Source organism: Lates calcarifer, linkage group LG10 (genome assembly GCF_001640805.2).
Source record: "Lates calcarifer isolate ASB-BC8 linkage group LG10, TLL_Latcal_v3, whole genome shotgun sequence".
NCBI lineage: Eukaryota > Metazoa > Chordata > Actinopteri > Centropomidae > Lates > Lates calcarifer.
In genome coordinates this window covers 21,439,443-21,463,052 of record NC_066842.1, presented here as the reverse complement: position 1 = coordinate 21,463,052, position 23,610 = coordinate 21,439,443, and the positions used below count along the sequence as shown (strand labels likewise).

Here is a 23,610-nt window from a genome sequence, read left to right as displayed (position 1 = left end):
TTCACACTTGCACACAGAGCGGATGTTGTTTGAGTTAATTGACCACATGTAAATGTTGATAGGAATATATTTGCGCTCCTTCCAAGATATCTGCCATGATAAGAAATGACTCCCTCCCTCTCTCTCACCATCTTTCTTGCTCTCTCATCATCTTTGACTCGCCCTTTTCTGTGTCTTTTTTGTTCCATTTGTCTTGCAGTCTGTCTCATTCAATCATTTTGGTAAGTTTTCACTTACTCACTCACTACACTTCTGTTTTAATTTCCCGTCTTTAACTTTCCCTTCCATATCTCTCTATAACCTTTTACTATTTCACTATATCCTTCACAGTCCTTTCACTTTCTGTCATTTATCATGTTCTGTACTCTCCTCACTCTTATGCTGTTTATTCTGTTATATGTTGCCTTACTGTTTTCATTAGTCTTGTTTGTATACATTTATTCTGAGTGGCTAATTCCCATCTAAAAGGTTCGTGTTTGTAATAGTGGTTTCTACTTATTCTACTTAGTTATCACATTGAACAGACCATTGCCTCCTATTTCTAAATAAGTGAGAACATACAACAAAATATCCTTGAGAAAGATGCTATGTAAGATGACGTTAAAGCTTTTCTCTGCAAGGTCAGTTTTTTTCACTTCTCTTACCAAACTTGGAGTTTTGAAATTAGTATGTAACTTGAAATGTCTTTAGTAGCAACTTGGGGTTTGTTACGCTAGACATACCATGACACAGAAGCACTGTTGCTATGGTTACATTCAGAATGGTGGCTAAACTGCTGAACTGAACTATTTAGCATGGGATGAATAAAATGGTGTTGTATGGAGTCTTGTCTATTGAGGATTTCCGACACATCCTGCTGCCTCTGACATATACACTAACTCATGCATACAGTTCAAGTCAGTTAAACAAACCTGGGAACACAGAAGAAATCAAAAAAATCAACTAAATATTATGAACTAATGACTAAATCAAAAGCCAATTCACCCTCACAATTTAACTTTGTCGTCCCCATAAAAAACCCTGTTATCTTATGATTACACTGGTTTGCTAATACAAGCTATATTTACTACATCCATGGTTATAGCCTGCTGTCACGGGTGTACAGTGTTTGATCAGTTACTGACTCCATCAATCTACTGCAATTTTTCTTGATGTCACTCTGTGTAATTTCACTAGATGTATGGTGCACAATTAATCTAGGGCTACACACACAAACATGGCACTTGAGGGAAGTGACCCCCACCCCCTACCCCCCACCCCTCTCTCTCTCTCCCTCCATGTGTTTTTCCTTCCCTGCTGTGTCTCTCTCTCTCCACCCACACACAGGCACTCAGCATAAATCAGGCCCGGCAGTTGTGATGGTGAGTGACTGTGTGTCTTAATAGTGTAGAGTATGACCACATTTAGAAGATTACAAATAAATAGTGAGGGGTGTGTGTGTGTGTCTGTGTGTATTTTTTTATGGTGGGTGGTTGGCTTAGGGGGACTAATGAGTGATCTATTGATCTGGACTTAGAAAATTAGGAATCGGTTAGGTAGGTGCAATACACACACATAAACACACACATACACACACCTTTAATACTGTACTGAGTCAGTGATATGGTACTTCTGGAATTATAACATGAACACCACTGAATTCAGAACACACCCTGTTTTTTCAGTGCACACAAACCAGTAAAAGGATGGTAAATGTGCTCATTGTCTAAACTGATGGTGCTAATTAGAAGTAAATTATAAGATGATAACAGCAGGCAGGAAAAATCAATGTTTTTTCTGAAAATGTAACAGATTATTGTCTGATACTGGTTGTTAAATTATTTTCTCCAGTGGGAGGTCACAATTCTGTTGTACCATTCATTTGTCACTTTGTGAACTAACCTTCACACTCACACACACTTGGGGTGGACAGTTTCAACTGAAATCAATACTGTGATTAATTGTCTCATTTATCCAACGTAACAAATAATAAATGATATCTCGTGAAACACACCTGTGCACAAGATTCTCCCCCCATGCAGAAATTGGACCACTTATTAATTCTGTGTCATTAATATGAATCATATTCAGTAGTTGGGTGTAAGTCATATTATTAACATATTTGAATAATACACTTATAGCTTTTGTTATCTCTAATTTATTTCTTAAATGTTTGAGGGCATTGACTGACATTATTAATGCTTTTAATAAATTGTTGTGTCTGAAACAAGACTATTACAACTCCAGGCTGAAGTGGCTAACTTTTGGGGTTAGCCTCCATCGCTACGCTCAGCTGCAAAACTCAGGAATGTTGGTTCTAAAGGAGCTGTAACATTTATTATTGGATAAACTCTATCTCATAAACTATTTTCAATGTTACTGCTGACCTGACTCTGGTCTCATGACCCGTCCGCACTGCAGGCAGACACAGACACACAAACATCGATTTGAGCAACTTTTCAATTGATGCCCAGCCCTAACACAAACATACACACATAAATGACCACATGTACGTACTACTGCGCTGAATCGTTGAGCTGGTACTCTCGGGCGCGGCTGAAGCACTCCTGGATGCCGGAGTCGGACCACAGACGCATCATGGCGGAGAGCAGCTCGGCGGAGTAAGGCTCCGTGTCTTCCATACGACTGACGACGTCACAAACCATCTTGGCATCCGCCTAAGGTAACACAAAAGGGAAGAAGCAGCAGGTTAGTAATCTTAGTGGCCTGAGTAGGAAATGCTGCGACATTATTCAAACATCACCACATTAATTATAAGACATTAGTATAATAATTGTAAACAAACACAGCCATCACAGGGAGACCGTCAGCCTGTACAATGCATTTTAAACAGTGTGCCGCTGGGTAAACAAAGATTATTTGTTCAAGTGCACAACAGTATGATAAATACTGCATGTAATTTGATAGTGCATGTGTGATAAATTTAATTGTAGAACAGTCAGACAAAAACTACAAACCATGCATGACCCAGAGACATAGATGGAAAAGGAGAGAGGAGGAGGTTAGAGGTAACAACAACTACAGAAGGTGATTACTGCAGTCAACACAAGAAAAGAATAAGATTAAGGGGAGAGAGGAGAATGAGTGTTTTCAGCTCCCTTTGGTCCATTCTCTTGGTGAAAAGCCTTCACAAAAGCGTCAATTAAAATCCATGTGTCATTACAGACCTTGAGTCAGTGCACATACAGAAACATACCACGAAGTTGCTGCAGTTTATGGAGAAGACTGAGTTTGAGTTCTGCTTTAATGTCAGCGTACTATAATGTGGGCACACACCTTTGAGAAAATGCCTTACTAACTGTTTTAAACAATCATGCCAGTTGGGCTTAGACAGTGGTCTTTGTTTAGCTGCAGAAGGCCAAAGAGGGGGCTGTTGTCATGTAGCAGTGATCTCGCTCTGGGTGCTTGAGGGGCAGAGACTGTTGGCCTGCACTGAGCTCCTTCCAGACAAAAGAGGCAGATAAATTAGCTGCTGGTAACTGACATAACTGAAATGGAGTCAGTGTCTTAAAACTCAAAGCTGTATCGGTCATGTAATTGCAATAGTCCAGTCAGTCAGTCACGCTCTAAAATACATTTAGTGCTTGAAATAAGCAAAGTTTTAACCATTTAGTTCATATTGTAAAACTGAATTCCATAGAGAAGGAATTTAATCAGTATAATTTGTGAGTATGAATGTTTACAATGGACAAGCATCTATTTAATACAATAACTTGCTTGTACCTAAGACTTTTCCTGTCTTTTTTTGTATGCATGAGTGTTTCAAGATGATTTTTGATTATATTTCATTTTTCAATGTATTTAAAACATGTCATCCTGTGTTTATGGAAAATCTTTCTAACCACTTAGCTATGAGTAAACCAGCTGCAGAGATCTCACGTAGATGCCTCTGCCATTACCAGCATCTTGTCTGGATCCAGCAGTTGATCCCCACCCCCCGCTCTCCTTTGCTCTTTGCCGTTATTGATTTCTCTTCCTGGCACTTATCTCCTCCTACATGATCATTCTTACATACAGTAATAGTTCTAGGGCAATAAGGCCCTGAACTTTGTACTCCCAACATTTGGCGGCTTCATATGCTGATAAATCAGATAATCAAAGAACTTTACAGCTGAACACTTAAACTGTACACCATAGCAAAATTGTAAAATGCAGCTTTCTTCTTTAAATGAAAGTGAAATAAAAAATTGATTTTGTTTCAGGGCACATACCAAACAACTCACTAATTATATATAGTAGTGTGTGTTTGTTTTTTTTTTGTGTTAGTTTGTGGTTAGTCTTAATCTACTTTGTAAATTAAAATTTATAATTGGGGAAGGCTTTTTCTCTTTGTGTGCAAAATTTATGTTATTTTATTACAGAGACAGATATTATGCAAAAAGTGAAATTTTCCTGTTTCTTATCTAATAATAAGTACCACAAAGATTTTCCTTAAGATGACATTTTATTATAATGCTGCACTTCTTAAATGCTTGTTTATGCATATGGGATCTGTTATGTTAGCGTTCCATTATGTTAAAATTTTAATTACCTAGGTGGCACTTTAATTACACCTAGTAGGAATAACCAAAGTGAACAGAGTAAATTCTTTGTCTGGACAATTTTAAACCCACAGCAATTTCCAGGATGATGCAGTCTGCTGCTACAAATGTACTAGTTTACGTACATCATGACATCCCTCTATAATGATTCTGGAGATGCCAAACACCTTTTGCCATTTGATTTTAAAGGTGATCTTCCAGTCCTCATTTTGTTCTCTCTAAACAGAATACTTCTTTCTAAGATGGCAATGTCTATTTTTCCCACAAAAACAAACAAACAAAAAACTACTCTGTATCAAACCCACTGGCTCAATATTCTCTGAGTCAGCTTGATATATGACCCATGTTGCAGAGTATCTGCTGTATGTAGTGCAAAAGAATCAAACATAGAAAATAATGGAACAATGGACGTCACTAGGATATACAGTTTCAACCTATTTTTATCAATGTGATACATGCATCACTGCCCTAGGCATCGCTGAGTCAGCAAAACCAAGTAACACTGATCACAGTTACATATCTATGCAACTGAACAGCACTGTAATCAAGTAATCTATGCAACACTAAACCTGGCTAACTCCATCTCTAGAACAATATATCCTCAGGTTTTATGTCATAAACAATTCAATCTTTTTTTTAAACCAATGAAACAGTATAAGGTCAGGATAAGTGTTGTTATTCCCCTTACTGTAATTTTATCCTGACATTATAATTAGATTGCTTAGCACTCAGTCTGAAATTACAATAACTGAAGGAATGATGTGTTTGAGTTTCCATATTTCCCCCAGAAATTAACAGAGTGCAAAGCAATCAGGAGGAGATAATAACAGATTACATGAGTTTGGAGATTTGACAGAGTACGCATATGCTTCTCCACCATCAACCTGATTAAAACTCACCCGGTCTGACACACTCACACCTGGGAGTCGCCCGGTGCAACCTGTGCAGCCTCACTACGGGCTCATTTCATTTGCTGGAAGAATTCACCAAGCACAGGTGCCAGACTAACCCCACATCCTCTTAGGAAGGTCAGAAAGCTAATGGTGTCAACAAAGGCTTCTCCAGCAGACAGGGAGTGATTTCACAGTGATTCTGTTTTCCAAATTCAACACATAAATGCTTTACAATCACCATAAAAGAAGCAGACTCTGTGATCTGTGGCTGTCCAACAGTTTTGCCTTCAGGTAAGTTTAAGTGCACACACAGAAAAATCATTGATTTATTGATTGATAAATCAATAAACTGACAATAAATATTGTTGATATTTACTGAAAGTACAGTTAATATCTTTTCCACTGGATTGTTTTGAAATATGCAGGCATCATATAGTCCCTCAGTGAGGAGTCAACTCTGTTTTCCCTCGCAGGTAAAGGAAAAATGAGTCAGAATACAGTTAATGAATGTCACAGAGCAGTGACAAAATATATGGTGAAAGCCCTGCACTCTTCCAGAACAGTGGACTCACCAAGGTTTGGGTGTAATGCTGCGAGAAATAAAAACAGTGCATATTTTTTTTAACTGAGAGATATCTGCATTCCCCACCAAACAAGCTAGATATCTGGATAAGATTTGGATTCAAGAGAATTTGGACCTGAATTCAATAAAATGATATTGCACCACATCCATCTTGTAATATCACGGTCAAAATGCCTCATTTTGCCTTTTTGACCAACATGTAAGATAGCCCACAGCTACAGGTGTGAAAGTAGAGTTGCCTTCACAGTTGCACTTACAGCAGATCATCATGGTGTGAGTCACTGGTCGATAAGACCTCAACCAGACTTGTCATTTTCTCAATTATTCTTTTGCTTCCTTGTTGTGGGCAGTTGGCTCCTTCCTGTCTATCATCATCTGTATCTCAGCATACCAACTCTCCACCTATCTGACCTCATCCAGTCATCCAGTCTTTCTTTAAGCCATTAGCCATCCCTCCATCATCATCCCTCTGTTATAGTCTCTTTCTCTGTAACCTCTATTTGCACTCATTTCTCTACAGTGTTTTGTTTTAATCTGTCTGTCCTTCATATCTCCTTCCATCTGTGCTCATGATGCTCATGTTTTGTTCTGCATTTGTCCCCGCCTGGCGTCATGTTTCTCTTCCTTCTTTTTTTTGTATTTCTGTCAATCCTGCTGCCTTTCATTCTTGCCTATCTCACTGTCCTCTGGCGTCTCCTTGCCTTCTTCCCTCTCTTCATCTCTGTATTTTTGTTATCCTGTTCCTCTCCCCTACCGCTTCTTTCCTCTCTTTCAAGCAGTGATCTCTTCTTACCTTTCAGAACTCTACATCCTCTCCTTCCCTCTGTCTTGCTCAGCTTTTCTCACCTCTATGAGACTGACATGAGCGTCACTGTCCTCTGTCGTGTTAAACCACTTTTAACTCTGTCACTGAGGTGTGTGTATGTGTGTGAGTGTAACAACATGTGATGAGTGTGTTTCTACATTTGTCCCATTGATTTGCTTTTATTGTTTTTGTGTATGTATTTTCATACATCCTTCTTATGATGCACTATTAATATTATTAATATCACTGAGGGGTTTGAGAGGTACATTATGACAGCATTAAATAATTGCCTGTCACCATACTTTTTTCCAGCATTTATTTAATCCATTTGGTTTATTTTGATTAAACTCATTTTTCTGTTAGAATTTGGGAAAAGTATCCTTGCATTTAAAGTTCCACAAATAGTTGAGTATATATTTGAGTTTTTTACTCTATGTTGATGGCTATAGCTGTGGTGTCTGTGTTCCTGTCTTTCCAGTCTGATGAAAGACTCGCTATCTATTTGCCTGCTCTACATCCCCGCTTGGACATTGAATAGGCAATCATCACTACCATCATCATCGCCACCATCATCACCATCATCACCATCATCGTCCCACATCCTCTGCATCTGTTCCGTTCACTCCCTCGGTACCTCTGTCCCTGTATTCAATAGACAATCAGAGCACTTTGGCATTTTGTCCAAACATATAGCAATTCATTCTGCTGCACAGCACATCAGTACGTCCAACTCACATGTATGCACCTAAACCAACTAAATTTCCTCTTAATTACACATTTGAAAGTAGTAAGATGTAAAATATCTCAGGGGTTTGTATTAGTGCCCAACCAATACAGAGTACTTAAGACTGAACTGACATTTCAGATTTTTTAGAAATCTAATTACAATAGCGTATATTGGCCAATATTCATTCTTCAACATAGTCGTGTTACTTAAACAAGCATTGTTGATAAGGATCCCTTGAATTTGGTTACTGTACTGAGCTGACATTTTATATTTCAACAAGAGGAACACTCTACAATAGTTTAACGCTAATGTTGATGTTGATGTTGATATGCGGTTCAGGAAGTGTAATGTTTATCATGTTCATCATCTTAGTTTGATGTGCATGCTAATATTTGCTAATAAGCACTAAACACAAAGTACAAGATGCTGTTGGGAGCGTCTTTTGTTTACAGGTATTTGCTAATATACCAAATTAAAGGCAACATGACATTTTGACTTAATGATGATGCCAGATGAGAAGTTAAGGCTTCACCAAAGTGATTGCAATTAATCATGTGGAGAAGGAGAATATCTGTACCAAAAGTTAATTTTAATGTTGACACATTTCACTTGAAAACCCAAGTAATCTCATGGTGGCAGTAGAGAAAAAGACAGGAGATCACAAAAGTTAGTGGAATTCATCCTCCGGAGACCATGAATGTCGAGATGGAATAGCAATTCATCCAGTAGTGGGCAAGATGTTTCAGTTTGGACCAAACTGGTGGACTGACCCTTATCCATAGTTCCTGGTGGACAAACGCTAATGGAGTTTCTGAATTACCTGAATTCATATTAGAAAGTGTAGCAGTGTTCAGCTGAGGAGGAAGGGTTTTATATGACTCATGTATTTTCAGTGGCAGGGCAACAAAAATAAATCCACTCCTGTCCTGCTCGACAATGAACAAGGTGACTATTTTCCACAACAACTTTCTATCAGCCCCTCACGCTCCATCTCTCCCTCTGTTCTAATCAAGGGGTTAGAAACAGACTCTTCTGAAATGAGAGGAAACAACATGTATTATAAATGGGTTTAATAAAAGAACAGAAGAATAAAAGCTTTTAGTCTACAGTCTCTGTGTGTGCAGAGGAGAGGAAATTGTATTTTGTCTCATTCATAGTTCTTATACTCAGTATAAGTTGTGGTCTTTTATTGTGGAAACACTGACAAAATCTGCCTAGTAAAGTAAACATGAGAGAGGCTAGACTTGATTCATTTGCCCTCTGACACTGTGGACAGTACTGTCTTTGAAAAAGGAGCTTTGGCAGTGACAATGTCCATGAGCCACATTAAAACCCACTGTCTACTGTCTGATCTTTGGCCTGCTGAGACACCATGACACCCCGAACATGCTCTCTCTCAAACATTAAGCTGAAGCTCTCTCCATCTGTCATCCTCTGCTAGGCGTCGATCCCACTTGAGGGGATTTGATTTGATGTAAATGTGTTTCAGCGAGGGGTAAAGCTTGGTTCCAGCTTCCTGTCTGCCACTGATGTTCTGTCCTCTCTGTCAGCAGCTACATAATGCCTGATAAGGAATGGGGTAGAGAGAGTGTGTCTACATCTGGGTGTGCGGGCATGAATGAAGGGACAGTACAAGAAGAACTGAGCCTGTTTTCCGTTTGTGTGTGTGTGTATGTGTGTGTGTCCAGACAGAGTGTGTCACAGTTTAAGTGCTGGGCAGTGGGCCACAGACGCACTTTAAACCCACAGCCAAAGCCAAGGATACTGTCTAAACAGACATATTGGAAGGCATAGGGTCAGTATATGTGTGTGTGTGTGTGTGTGTGTGTGTGTGTGTGTGTGTGTGTGTTTGAGCTTTTGTGATAGTAATGGACTGTTAAGCCAAGCAAAGTGGAAATGCTCCTTATTTTCCTATGTAGCTATCTTTGCTCTCAACTCAACTCATACGTCTACACATAGACACAGTTGACCTGAAGTTGTCAAGGAAATCGGAAGAGTTTAACCTTTGCCCATTGAAATTACCCACTCTTATCTGGGGAGACTTACAGTAACTCGATCCATCTGTAATATGTGTCTGAAATGCTATAAAGGCTGGCTGATTGACAGTTAGAGTTTGTAGTTTACAAATAGTCAAGACAGAGCCACTATTTAGCGTGTTAGCATGGTAATATTTGCTCCGGAGCATTAAACACAAAGTGCAGCTCCGAATAAAAATTTTGAGCTTGAAAGTGTGTATACATGGCCAAGAAAACACTTCCCCAGCAGAATATTGCTGTGCTGAATGGGGTTTTTTAATCCTCCGACCCCATTAAGTAAACCAGGTTTCTTCTTTGGATCATGTTTTACAAATTAAGTTACTGCAGGAATCTGACTATAACCAGATTACTTGTCTGCATGTAAATGAACTAAAATGGAGTACTTACCATCATGTAGACCTTTTTTGTCTAACATCTATGTAAGTGAAGCAGCCGCAAAGTAGATGTGTTTTATCTTTTATATCTACCCCTCAGGGGAGCTGATGTTGAAATCCTGGCCAGCTTGCTTATGCATTATCCCATTTGTTGTGCAGCCATGTATCACAGAACATTAATCATCTGACATTAAATACTGACTTTAAGTCATTTTACCGCAGGCTTGAGTAATTTAAGGCTAGCCGCAGTAACAAATGTGTAATGTGTTGGGGCAAAACATATGGTAAACTAATTTAATCCTAAATCAACAAAATGAACATCAATAATAACACACCTTCGGACGCCTTTATAGATCAACTACAACAAAGCTGTGTAATAGACATTATTGAACAGAAAATATCTCTTCTCTCTCACATTCACATTTGAGTTATACTCAGTTTTCTTGTTAGTGCATTACTGGTGCACAATACATTTCTGCTGAGTGTGTGGTCAGAGCTTTTGATAAAAAGGACTTTTCATTTAATTCCATTTTATGAAAAGTAAGATTAAACATCTGCGTCATTCCTTAGTTTTCAGACACCAAGTCACACAATTCTCACACTGCAAACAAAAGGAATGAACTCTGAAAACCTGCGCTATGTAACTTATGTAGAAATGCCAAGCACAGGTGTATCTGCTCATCAAGTTATCTGACACTGAGATGCTGAGAATTTCTGTAAGTCAGGGTGTATCAGGACACAATTAACATTCAGTTCTTTAATTATTATTTAAATTTAAAACAACAGACTACTGTAAATTTATTCAATCAATAATTCAAACATGTATTCAAATGTTTTTTTACTTGTGCCAGATAAAGATGGTCATTACTTGCCCATATACTGACCTTATTAAGCAGTTTAGGTGTCTACTTGAATAATAATACTCTCTTCAACTAACAAGGATGATATGTAATGAGAAGTACTGCTATATAAAGTAGTACAACTGAAGCAAATGTAGTGTTAAGTCCAGTATAATGTTGGTGCGTCATAAAATAAATGGCATGCAGAATATTAAAAATAACAAAAAATAAATGAGAAATTTTAGTTAGAATGTCATGGTAATGTGTTGAAAAACTCCAGACATGGCCAAATTGGGCAAATGGACAAGGACCATCAGATCAACGCAGTGCCTGTTGGCACAGGCCAGTTGTTAAAGACGACATGAAAAACTCATTTGTTATTAGCTTGACATGTATGAAGGAACACAGACACAAACAGCATGTACGAGACAGTACTATATGCAAGACAAAAAAAGAAAAACAACAGTGATTGTTAACGTCACAGTGAACATCAACAAATCAAATCAGTTATCGCACAGAAAAAAACATGACAACAATCTGTTCTCTGGCCCTTTTCTCTCTCTCTCTTGCCTCTATTTTCAGGCTTGAGTTCACTCTTTAAATCATCTTCTTCATCCTTGTTGTCAATCAGCCCCCCATATCCCCACCCCCCCTTTTCTCTCATAGTCCAACCTTTATCAATCCCCCTCTAGACAAGCCTTACATGACGTCACTGTAATCCAGTGGCCTACAAAAAACCCCCAATGGTAAATAAATACACACTCGGACACACTTGTGACTTTACATACACTCTGTCATTTAACTCTCCTCCCTCCACACCTCCTGCAGTCTTTCTATCTATCCCTCCATTTTATTACTTCACCTCATTACCATCTCTTTTCCTTTCTCTCCTCCTCTGTCGTCTGCTGGCACACCCCACCCTCCCACTCTGTCTCTCTTTTTTGCTCTCTCTCTCACTCCTCCGCATCATGTGACTCTCAGCTGCAGTTGCCATGGTGACTATCCTCATTTCCCAGGAATGCAATCGTGTCTCTGATTCTCTCTCTCTCTCTCTCTCTGCCCTTCCCATCCATTCTGCCGCACCCTCCTCCTTCTCCTCCTTCATCAGCATCATTCTTCCCTTTCCTTCATCCCTCCTCCTCTTCCATTTCCCTCTTAATACGTAGTTTAGAGTATCAACATATTTGAAAAAATAAATATTGTTTTTCTGCATCATCTCCTCTTTTCAATTAAACCCATGTTATTGATATGAATGTCAGATGTATTGCCAAAGCATCTTGGTTCACACACCGCCTCCATCGCCCTCTCTCTGCCTTGGTCTCTGCCACTCCCTCCCTCTCTGTAGCAGTTGCTGAATAATGGAAGTGATAAAATATTTAATTGTTGTTCAGCCCTCCTGTAGACTGCCCCATTGGAGCCCTAACACACACACATATGTATATATTTAAGTGTGTGTGTGTGGTCCATGCCTTGCTCCAGTGGAGCTTCCGTTGCCTCCCTCGCAGGGCATCCTGCAACCACACCCAAGACACCACACACACACATACACACACACACTCACACACACAGAGGAAGAAAGCAGCGGATATGGGGCATGTACAGTATGTGCTGTTATACGAGTAGATCGTTAAAATACACTTAGTCAACAGCAGCATGAGAGCGCAGTAAAATCAATCCAACTAAGCATAAGCATGTACTGTATGTGAGTGTGTTACTAAACAAAATGTATGCAAAGATGATGCAGGACAGTATATTCATGAGGATATTGTCTCAACAGGAACTTATCACAGCAGCAAATGGTGGATGTGCAGTGAGCTTCATGAGCGAGTGTGTTCCGATCTCTGTTCTGAGATTCTAATTTGAGAGGGATCATATTTGCTGGGAGTGTTTTTTCACTGCACATTTCATGGCTGTTTTGAAGAGAGCCTGAGCTACCAGTTTACTGCTTATTTGCTTCGTCATCCACTCTGTAACCAAGAAGTGAGAAACTATATCCAGCTTCGAGCAATAGCTGTACCAAAAAGCTAAAGACGATTTAAAAAAACTGTTTGAACTACAGATATAAACGACACATGACAGGCTGGAAAATGATTTAGCTTCTTATTATAAGCAATGGGATTTACATGAACACCAAATTTTCAGCCAGAGCCAAAGAGTTTTGGTTAGTTGACATGACGTCACGTGTTCTGCATTTGTGCTTTTGAGCACAGTGGGCAGGACACAGTTTGAAAACAGTGTGCACCAATGCACACCAATCAGGAATTCATGAATTCAATTAAAATTGTGATATTCAGTGCAGTTTGGTTTTAAAAAAATATTCAGTTTTCACATTTCTCCATACCAATTTCATTTGTCCTCACACAAAGACAAGTATAACAAAGGATTCCTAATAACAAAGTTAGTTGCTTTGTAGAGTGATGTTGCTATGGAGATACTGTTCTGCTCTGTTTTCTTACACCAACACATGTGCACACACACATGCACACACACACACCAACACCCCATATTCCTAATTTAAAAGGTGTGTGATCCTTTGCAGCTGCTCAATAGTTTATATAAAGTTGTACAATGCTTCAATTCAACGTCCTATGTTTAAACATGTATAGCTGTACAGTTTATGTGTGTCCATTAAACACTTCTGTAATGGTAAGAAATAAATAACCCACACATGGTCAGGTTTTTACTTCTAGATGGAATAAATTGGTTTCTACTCATCAGTTCTGATTGGCTGAGCACAGATCAACTCACCATGCAGCCTGACATCAGAATTAGTGGAAGGCTACAGTTAACATGGCTACAGGATCAATGAGATCTTGTTGGCCAGGGACAGAAATTTCCCAGACTTATCCACTGGGACTGACCCAGAGGGGGGGATGGGTTAGTGAGGGTTGACTCTCAGTTGTGAATGGCCAGTAAGCTCAGTCCTGGAACACACATGCAGTACGCTATCATGCGCAAGGACTGAATACATGAAATGTTTACCAGTCCTGGTCCAGTACTTCATGGATTCAGTCTCTAAACCTCTTTTTTGTGTCCCTCTCCTTGGAGATGTGCATGATAGTCCTGGTAAATACCAGAAAAAGTCCTGGTCCTGGTAGACACTTCATGGATTTTTTTTATGGTCCGCTGGCCCACTGACACATGGGGATTTGTCCTAGTAGTACCAATGGCCGGTTCAACTATGGACCTTACATCATGGACCTCTTCAACACAACTGCCAGCGAAACTTTCAGTCCTTAACTTACAGTTACCACCTCCCCACAGACAACACAGCTGTTGGCCACTGCTAGCTCAACAACTATCGCTGATCGACGTAGAAACCTTGTAAAGCTGCAGGAGGCATATTCAAATTCATACAAAACACAATCAAAACCCATTTTCACAATATGGGACCTTTTAATGTGCATATGTGTGCCCATGTACACATCTGGCACAACAACACACTCACCATGATACAACCTACATTCCAGACATTCACCAAACATGTTACGTCAGCTATGTGTACACACTAAATTAAACATTAACTGAGAATATTAAATGAATCATTTACCTGCAATTCTCATGACATAAACACTCCTGCCACATGCAGTGTAATTACTGGATAACAGGGACAAATGGGTCACAAGTATGTTAGTATAGGACCCCTGGATGGCATAAATTCACTCCCTACAAGCATCTACACACACACACACACCCCTACACACACACACACACACACCAGGATCTCCATTTATCATTGTCAAGCCAAAAGGTCTACAACAGCCATTTCTGCCTCTCTCTCTCAAACTGTTGTCTGTTCCTACCTGTGCTGGCACATTTTATTAAAGATCTCTCTGCTGGACCCAGAAGACTGAACCTGACTATTTGCTGGTTAGCTGGCATTCTCTCTCTCTTATCCTCTCTCTTTAGTTTAAGTTTCTATTTTCTGTTTTTTGCTCTGCAACACATCACTGCTATTTGTGTGAGACTGTGGTTGGTTGTTTTTCTGTATTAGGATAAAAAGAGGTAGATCACAACAACACACACACACAGTATCTATGATGTTCGATATAAGATGTATTCTTCAACTGAAGTGAGTATGGTAGTGGTGTGTTCTTAACGGTACTATGATTTTTGATATGAACATGATATTTTTAATATATAATGTCATGCTTTTCATAACTGTTTGGAAACACACGTATGTAAAATGTCATTTATTATTTATAACTAAGTAAATAATGAAGACAGGTTATTGCAAGTCAAACAATATGTCGATCCACTGTTTCCCATCTTTTCACGTCCCCTTAAGATGGGTTGAAAATAATTTTTATTATTTCTCTGTACTTTTAATAGGATGCATAGCTTATTTATTCTGTTTCATCCTTACATTCTTGTGTGATTTTATTCCCCCACACAACCAGATTTCCCCACAGGGATCAATAAGTCTTGAAATTCTCTCCATATCTTTTTTTGTTTTTCCCACCTCAGATTCAGGCAAACTCCCCTCCCTCTATCACTCTCTTTAACTGTCACCCTTTGTGCTCTGAGCTCTCCTTCTCCCAGTTTCTCTCTTGTTGTGTCTTTGGAGTATCAGTCTCTCGTCCAATCTGCCACTCTGTCAGTCACTGTCTCTTTCCTCTCACACTTCGTCTATACTTAGATCCAGCAGTGAGCTGTCACCCCACCCCTTTCCAAACATACCTCATCCTCAGACTCGATTGGTGAACCACACATGCACATACACACACACACACACACACACCATCTGGACACTCATTAAAACACAGTGAATATTAAATAAACTCAGATGAAACATTAAAAGAATGTTGCTTGATTGAACACTGGAAAACCAAGAGGTGATAGAGCTCAAGTCACTCCTCTGCACCAGGCACATGTGAGACCATGGGAGCTGTTATATAAAGAAGATAAACAAGTGAAGAAGAGCTTCAATATTTAGGATAACAAGTAGTTCCTATGGTTGGGTGTTGGCTCTCTGGCAGTTTAGAAGGCTAATTATACACATTATAGATGTGTGTATTGCTGCCTGTGTGTGTATTTGTGCCCTGTTGTCATCCATGCCAACCATCAGTGGTGTGTATTCTAAAATTATAATGTTCATCACCTGTGTTTTGCCAAAGTTCAGCAGTGCTGTGAGCCATGTGGTTCCTATGCACTTCCTGTAGGTCTTAAAGGACAATGTTCACATTTGTCAGTTAAAGTATTCTTTAAATAAGCATAAATTGGATATTACTGCTTTTGATATTTATGTGCATGATTTCAAGACAAAGCCAAATTCTGTCTCGAGTATTATGTTTGGTGACATTAACCCGACTCTGCTGTCTGAGAATATGTAATTCTGCCTTCATCAGACAGTGATCTCTAATGTATTTCTCTAATGTCAGGGTAATGAAGATGGAATGAGGATTAGAAACTCAGAACTCAGACCACGTTTATCTCATGGAAAAGGAGGACCTATCCCCCGGGATGGGGAGACAGCTGCTTAAAGTTTTATTCCTGAGTGAGGCTTACTGCCAATAGGCCACAAGGTGTGCACTGATTGCTTTTCATTTACCAATACATTCACAGTCAGGAGTGATTCAAGATGTGGGTACAAGTGGGTACCACACAACGCCACACATGCTCAAACTAGCTGAGGTGGCCTGGGGGTGCTAGGGGATCATAGCAGTAGTAAGAAGAAGCTTCTCAGGAAAGGTAGTACTGGACTGCTCTACATCTGCAGCCACAAAGGAGCTAGAAAATAAAGGGATGAATGGAAGATAAAATATAGTTTAATCAAACTCTTGAAAGCACATTTTGACAAGTGGTTTTTTGGTCAATACATTATTGGGTTCTATCATGATATTTTCTGATTTAAAATCCAATGAGTAAAACAGATTGAAGATTAAAATCATAACTTTTTCTATTTCAGACTTGCTATCCAATATTACTCAATTTTCAGTCAGACGTTCAACACAGACAGGCGCATTCTCTTGATTTCAGTTTTCTGAAATGTGAGGAGTTGCTTTTCTGCGTCAAATATGATTATCATCTGAATATCTTTGGTTTGGCTTTGGTTGGGGTATTTGAATGCACCACCTTGGGCTCTGGAAAACTTTAATAGGCATTTTATTTTCTGACATTTATAGACAATTAATTAAAACCAAGGAAATACCCAGCTGATTAATCACTGATGAAAATACTTGTTGGATGTGGTTTTAGAACATTAAAAAATGTTTTGCACTATTCAGAAATGTGGCAGTCTATGGGCTTCAGTCCTTAACTCAGCTGGTCTCAACCTTCAGGTCATGAACATCAGGCAGTCACAAGATCATTTGTGACTCGGGGGGGTGCAAAGTAGCTTATTTTGTCTGCAACTGTGTTCAAATGAATGTACCAAAAGAGACAACAAATTCAGGCTGATCACTGTTCTGGTAAAGTAACAGTAATGAAAAAAAGTTTTTAAAAAAATGAATAACAGAAATTAATACTTTTAAGGATCTATTGTAAATTATCTTAGTCTGGAACGTCTGAATTCACTCTTCTTTTCTAGCTGTTTCAGCTAATACCCCTCAGTTGAATCCCATTTGCAATAACATGTTTGTTTTCCTTACATACAGCCCATCAAAACAGAAGTATCAAATGTGAATCCATGCAGTGACTGTAGCATTATGCTGATGTAATACAATCTCTGTGTTTGCTGAGCGAGAGAGTGAGACAGACAGAGAAAGAGAGAGGGGGAAGGGACAGAGAGATGGAGAAGAGGAGAGGAGAGAAAATAGAGTAAGGGTATAAAAATGAGAGGGGAGACAATTTGTTGGGGCCCCCATTCCAACCAATAGGATGTGAATAGACGTGGCCAAAACACAGGCCTCCAATCATGTGAAAGATACATTGTCAGGTGACTGCATGGCTGCATGCTTCATGGAGGTGGCCGGCTAGTCTGGTTGCTACGGTAACTGGTTGGTATCCTAGAGACTGGCAAAGGGGCTTATAGAAAACTGAATGGTAAGACACTCAGAGGAGAGTGATAGAAATGGAGAAGAAGAAACTGCATCCTATATATCATATTGGAGAATTTAAACAAGCACACACACACACGTAAAAATAAATGTAAACAGTGTGTGTGTGTGTGTACGCACACATGCAGTCAGGCCCAATACTTCACTGAACTATAAATAATGACAGTCCACACAAACACTCAAATACAAGAATGCGTGATGAGCCCAGCCTAGATATGCCTGTGTATGTCTGTGAATCATCTGTCAGTGAATAGAGGTGTGTAGACTGCGTGTGCGTTAGTGTGTGTCATCTCATCCTGAGAACACATTGTACTGTATTTCTTATGTGCTGTTTTAATAGCAGATTTTTTTGTGCATGTATGTGAATCTTGTTAACAGCGGAGGCTCAGTGTTAGTCCCAAAACTCTGAGCTTGTCATCTTGAGAGAAGGTTTTCTGTGAATTTTTCAGACCATATTGTCATGGTACATCTCTATGCTGAGAAGTATGTGTACAACCAATATTTGCTTTGGACAATTCCACAACGCTGACATTAATGTGATTATTACAATATTCATGCATTATTTTAAAAAAATGCATAGTTACTGATGATGACATACATACAAGATAGGTTAAAATAAACTCTGGGAAGCTTCCCCCCAGCTTAATTCTCTTATGCTACTTTGAATTCATATCATGGACATTCATCCTGCAAAATAACTTCTGTCAACCCCTTAATAATTAGCTTCTATCTGTTTTATGTTCTCCTTCTAGTAGCACAGTGAAATTCATCCATACATACTCTGAGAAACCAGGGTTGGTAAATGAATAGCTAAGATGCTAGTAATCCAGGCTAGCTCACGTCAGTCATAATCACTTTCTTTTATATTGCCTGTGCTTTTGTTCTTAGTGTGGCACATCATTTTTTAAAATTAAGATTTCACGAAGGGATTGATAAAGCTCACTAAGCTAGTTTGCTTGCTAACTGTTAGTTAGCAAGCTCATTAGCTCACTAATGAGTCACTAACAGAACAATAAGCTCACATAGTTTATTCATGAGCTGTACTTGTACCACGGACTCCTGACTTTCCTCTTCTGCAGAACAGTTTATTTTGACAGAGGAAGTTAAATAAAAGTGGATGGTGCAACACAGATTATAAACTGCCTTAGCTTCCTCCATTTTTGACTCTGTTTCCTCAAACTTCAACACTGTCAAGACACTTTGGTATGGATCAATAGCTAAAATTTGTGTGTCAAATTTCACAAACACTGAAGTCACAAACATTGAAAGATTCATGCAGATATACTCTGTCCTTAAGAAATGCTGATTTTGTTATTTTACATGCTTGTATAACCAGGCCTTTAGTCAGGAGAGTTTTTCAGTGCATCATGTATAATACGTAAATGTTATTCATACTTTCAATAAGTTTAAGACAAAACTAAGATAACACTATTGATGATTATGAAAATACATGTGTATGTGAGGAAAAGCTCTTGACTGAGTATGTGTGTGCAGGTCTGTGTATGTTTATGTGGTTGGGGGTTGTGGACCCCAGTGAGTGTGTGACAGCCTATATGGGTGCAAAGTCATAAAAATGCTGGCACTCGTCTTACTGTAACACTCATCCTAGTGTGATAAAACCGTGCTGTGTGTGTGCACATTCGTGAGTGTTTGTGTGTGTGTGTGTCAGCACCCAGTGGGCAGAACTTTCTGCAGTACAAGACTAGAAAGCAGCAGTGATGCACTAGCTGCTTGGCTGACTGGGCGCTTTAACCACACATACATCTTCCATCCTTTTTTCCTGTCTCTCTCTCTCTCTCTCTCTCTCTCTCTCTCTCTCTCTCTCTCTCTCTCTCGCCACTCAGCCCATTACTCTGGTCTATTCAAGCTGCCTCCCTCCCCCCTCTCTCTGTAGGAAGGCTGAAGAATAGTGAAGAGAATCAGCTATGGACAGAAAACAGTTCCACCACATACACACACACACACACACCACACACACCACACACACACACACACACAGAAGGGGGGAGCACTGGGGCGTATTATTGTGTGCATGACAGACCTCATACAGGACTCACTATAGCAGTGAACTCACAAAGAACACATCAGACCATACAGACATGAAGTCTTGCTTGCTCTTTCTCTATCTTGCAGCACTTCCTCTGTGTGTCACCTTCTTCATCACAACAGACTCGAGTTCAGTCTTTATCTCCCATACCAAGGCCCTCAGCTGCACAGTGACTGTCACAAGCCCTGTGAGTGTGTGTTAATATACAGTACATGTGCTGAGAGAAAACAATGCAAGCATAAAACTGAAATGATAGCACTAAAAGATACTTATACTATCAAGCTGGTATAAAAGACAGATTCAAATTCAATACAGATGAATACTGTGCAAGAACACAGTTAATGTGACACAGTGCAACAGCCTGGTCACACCAGAAAGTGACAAAGTGAAATTCATCGGTATGTCTGTAAAATATTTGGTTGATGACAAAGTGACAGCTTGCAGGGCTAAGAAGTAAACCACTAACCGTCTACACGCTAACCAGCTTTGAACATGCTAGCACAAGCCAGGTACAACAGCTTCTCTTTCTATTTTCTCTGTGTCCTGTACCAGGTATTCCCTCCCTGGCATTTTGGTTTCAGGATTGTTAGAACAAGCTACAACAGCTTTCTTCATTTTGGACCCTCCAGCTCTCTGTAGCCTCAGAGGGAAGCACCATCAAGACAGCTTGCAGATTGACAAGTTTATTGCTGCAAAATTTTCCCTCATAATGTATTGCTGATTTTATTTTTTCAAGAAATATTGAGAAATGTTGGGCACACAGAGAAAACTCCAGTTTACAAGCAGATGAAACAATTTAGACTGGATTAGTGACATTAAGATAGCTCAACTGCTTGGATCTAGAACAAATAATGAGCATACTGGCCGATAGTGACACAAAGGACAAGAAAAGCCTGAAATCAATACAACTGCTGCTATATTAATAAGCAGAGAAAGGTGGAGACATATAATTGTCTGCATTTCTACGTGGTATGGACACAAAATATTTACATTTTACTGGAAAAGTGAATGCAGTTAATGAGTGTCCTCATATTAAAGTGCTAAATGTGTGTGCGTCTCTATGTTTGTGTATCTGTGCATGTGAATGTGAGCCCACAGGTGAAGGGGTCAGTCACAAGAAAATAAAACGCTTTCCCAGTACAGATTAAATTCCCTGGTCAACTTGACTTTACACTGAGTGGAGAGGGAGGAGTGAAGTAGGAAGGAAAGGACGAAGAGAGATGGGAGGGAGGACAAAAGAGAGGACAGGAGGTGAAAGAGAGGGAGAGAAAAGAAGAGAGACACTGAGGAAGGGGGAAAGAGAGAGGCAACCAAGGATGGCTGAGAGGTTTCCATTAAAAGTCCAGACACGTTGGGGCCCTTGTTATGTCATTGCCCAACACACATATGCACACAAACTCAAATACACACACATACAAACCCTTGAGCCTTTTCTACCCAAGCTGATCAATAGAAGCAGCACTTAAGATTGCAGCACAAAAAGAGCCAGAGAGGGAGAGCAGGGAAGGCTTTTGAGAAAGAATTAGGCCCAATCCAAGGGTGAGTGCTGCCTAAATCCTCAATTACAGTCTACAGTGTATGCACACCTACAGCATACTATATAAGCAATGACATTCTAAACAATATTCTAAACTCAGTGTCTATTAGCACAATACAGACAACTCTGAATTGCACCTTTTCTGACTAATATTGTCAGTTTACATTGCAATTACTTTCTGTAAATTAAAAAAAGACTAACAGGACACAGTAGCCTCATTGCCCTGAATCCTTAAAATGATATGATGTGTTTAAATATTTAACTGAGACCAACAACTTGGCGTCAGTCTTGCTGAGCTACCTGTCTGAAACTGACATGAGGCCAGCGATTGTGCAAAAAAAAAGATTTCCCACTCTGCTGGTGTACTATGAACCTCAGACCGATGCTTATGTTATTTTTCAAACATCAAAAATGAGAGAGCGGTGCTTCCTCTTTCCACAAAACCATCTTTGGCTAGCTAAAATGAGCAAGCACTGGCTCACAGAGAGCTTATTAACTAGACAGCCAAAAATGTCTTTTTTGTTGTTTGTCCAAGTCACAGAATTAACATTAATTTGCAACAGCTGAGTAAATTTTCAGCTGCTACAGCTTAAGACACAATTAATTATGCAAATTGAATTACAGCTCTGATTTTAAAGTTTCTCTCTTTCAAAACTGCAGTTTTGATATGAAAAGGATTAATCGTTCAGCCCGTGTCTGACACCCCATTTGAAAGGAAACTAAATATAAACAAGACACGACCAATTACAATGCAATTTTCACTTTTTGCTGTTTCATCGCAAAACAACTTTTAAAAAGGTTGTGAAATGAGTCCGAAATTTTCCATAGGCCAACACTACCGCACCAGCATCGCATCATCATATGTTAAAATGTGCTCCTATCACTGTTTATTGCATATTACATTTTCTTCATAAATAAATGCGATAGATAGATAGATAGATAGATAGATAGATAGATAGATAGATAGATAGATAGATAGATAGATAGATAGAACAAAGATGGTAGGACAACTGGACAGGGCAGAGAGATGTTTTCATTTCTATCTCACATGAGCACAGGGGAATAGGTCTTATGCCCCCCCCCCCCCACACACACACACACACACACACACACACACACACAAGGGACATCCCATTTAAGGCTAAATTATTTATGAACAGACAGATGCAGCTTTTTATGAAGTTAATAATTGAAGAAAGATGAATTAGAGGGTCGGGAAAGGAGGACTGAGGGGAAAGACTGAAGGGGTGGGGTGCTCAAAATGAGGTCCAACCCCCCAGCCCCCACCCCCTCCTCTAACTGCATCTTCTGTATTTCTGTTCTCATCTATCTCTCTGCCCCTTGACCTTCTTCTCCTTCTCTTCATATTTTCCACATCAACACAGGTCATCTTCATTTTCTCTTCAGCCTCTCTCTCAGGTGCCCTTGTTACCATGGCAACAGCAGACATCAGAATTAATCACCTATCACCTAGAGTGCTCCACTCTCTTGCAGCCACAGTGAGAACACACAAACACACAGAACAGTTATTATTATACTCACATTCATTTGTCAGTATGTAAAGAGGAATAAATGTATATATATTTCTGTTTTTACACTGGTTTCTAAACATTTACTTGATAGTATCAAGAAACAAAATGATCAGACTGTGCTACTAAGGAGGTGCATTAATCAGTGATGTGTAAGATGTGGGAGGGTAAAGTAACCCTATAGTTGTGTCATGCTGTTCTTGACCAGACCCAGTGGAATTTCAGCTATTAGGTCTTAATATTTTCAGGTATTAACAGATAACAGGCAGTGCCATGCCACTGAGGCTGTATTTGCATCATCTTTGAGGAACAGTGCAACCAACAGTGTAATGTTACTAATTGAGGACAGTGTGTGTATGACTGTGTGTGTGTAAAGGTACGGCACATTCAAGGTGCAAAAAACTAGGGAGACATGCCTGTAATAGCAAGCTGATGTGGTGAGTGTCAGGTGAGTGTTAGCATGTGTGCACTAGAAGTTGGATTAATGCAGCTCTTGAGATGGACAAAAATACAGCTCTATCGACCAAGGACAGGAAGAGAGAAGGGCAGAGAGAGAGGGGGAGAGCAAGAAAGAAAGAGAGAGGGAGAAGGAGAGAGAGAGACAGAGTGAGAAAGAGAGGGAGAGACTCATGCTGATGGTATCTGCTAACCTTCAATTAGCAGCGGTAGTCAGCAGGAGGGCATTGATTAGCCTCTAAATG

The 23,610-nt window shown here is 39.6% G+C and overlaps 1 protein-coding gene across 2 annotated transcripts in view; it reads right to left on the bottom strand.

Moving 5' to 3' along the window:
* LOC108901871 (guanine nucleotide-binding protein G(o) subunit alpha) overlaps positions 1–23,610 on the bottom strand; it is a 90,368-nt gene that overhangs the window by 28,639 nt on the left and 38,119 nt on the right. For both annotated transcript variants that reach the window (XM_018703525.2, XM_018703524.2), the window contains exon 4: positions 2,497–2,657. In XM_018703525.2, coding sequence (XP_018559041.1) covers positions 2,497–2,657 — 161 coding nt within the window. The remainder of the gene's footprint in view (positions 1–2,496; positions 2,658–23,610) is intronic.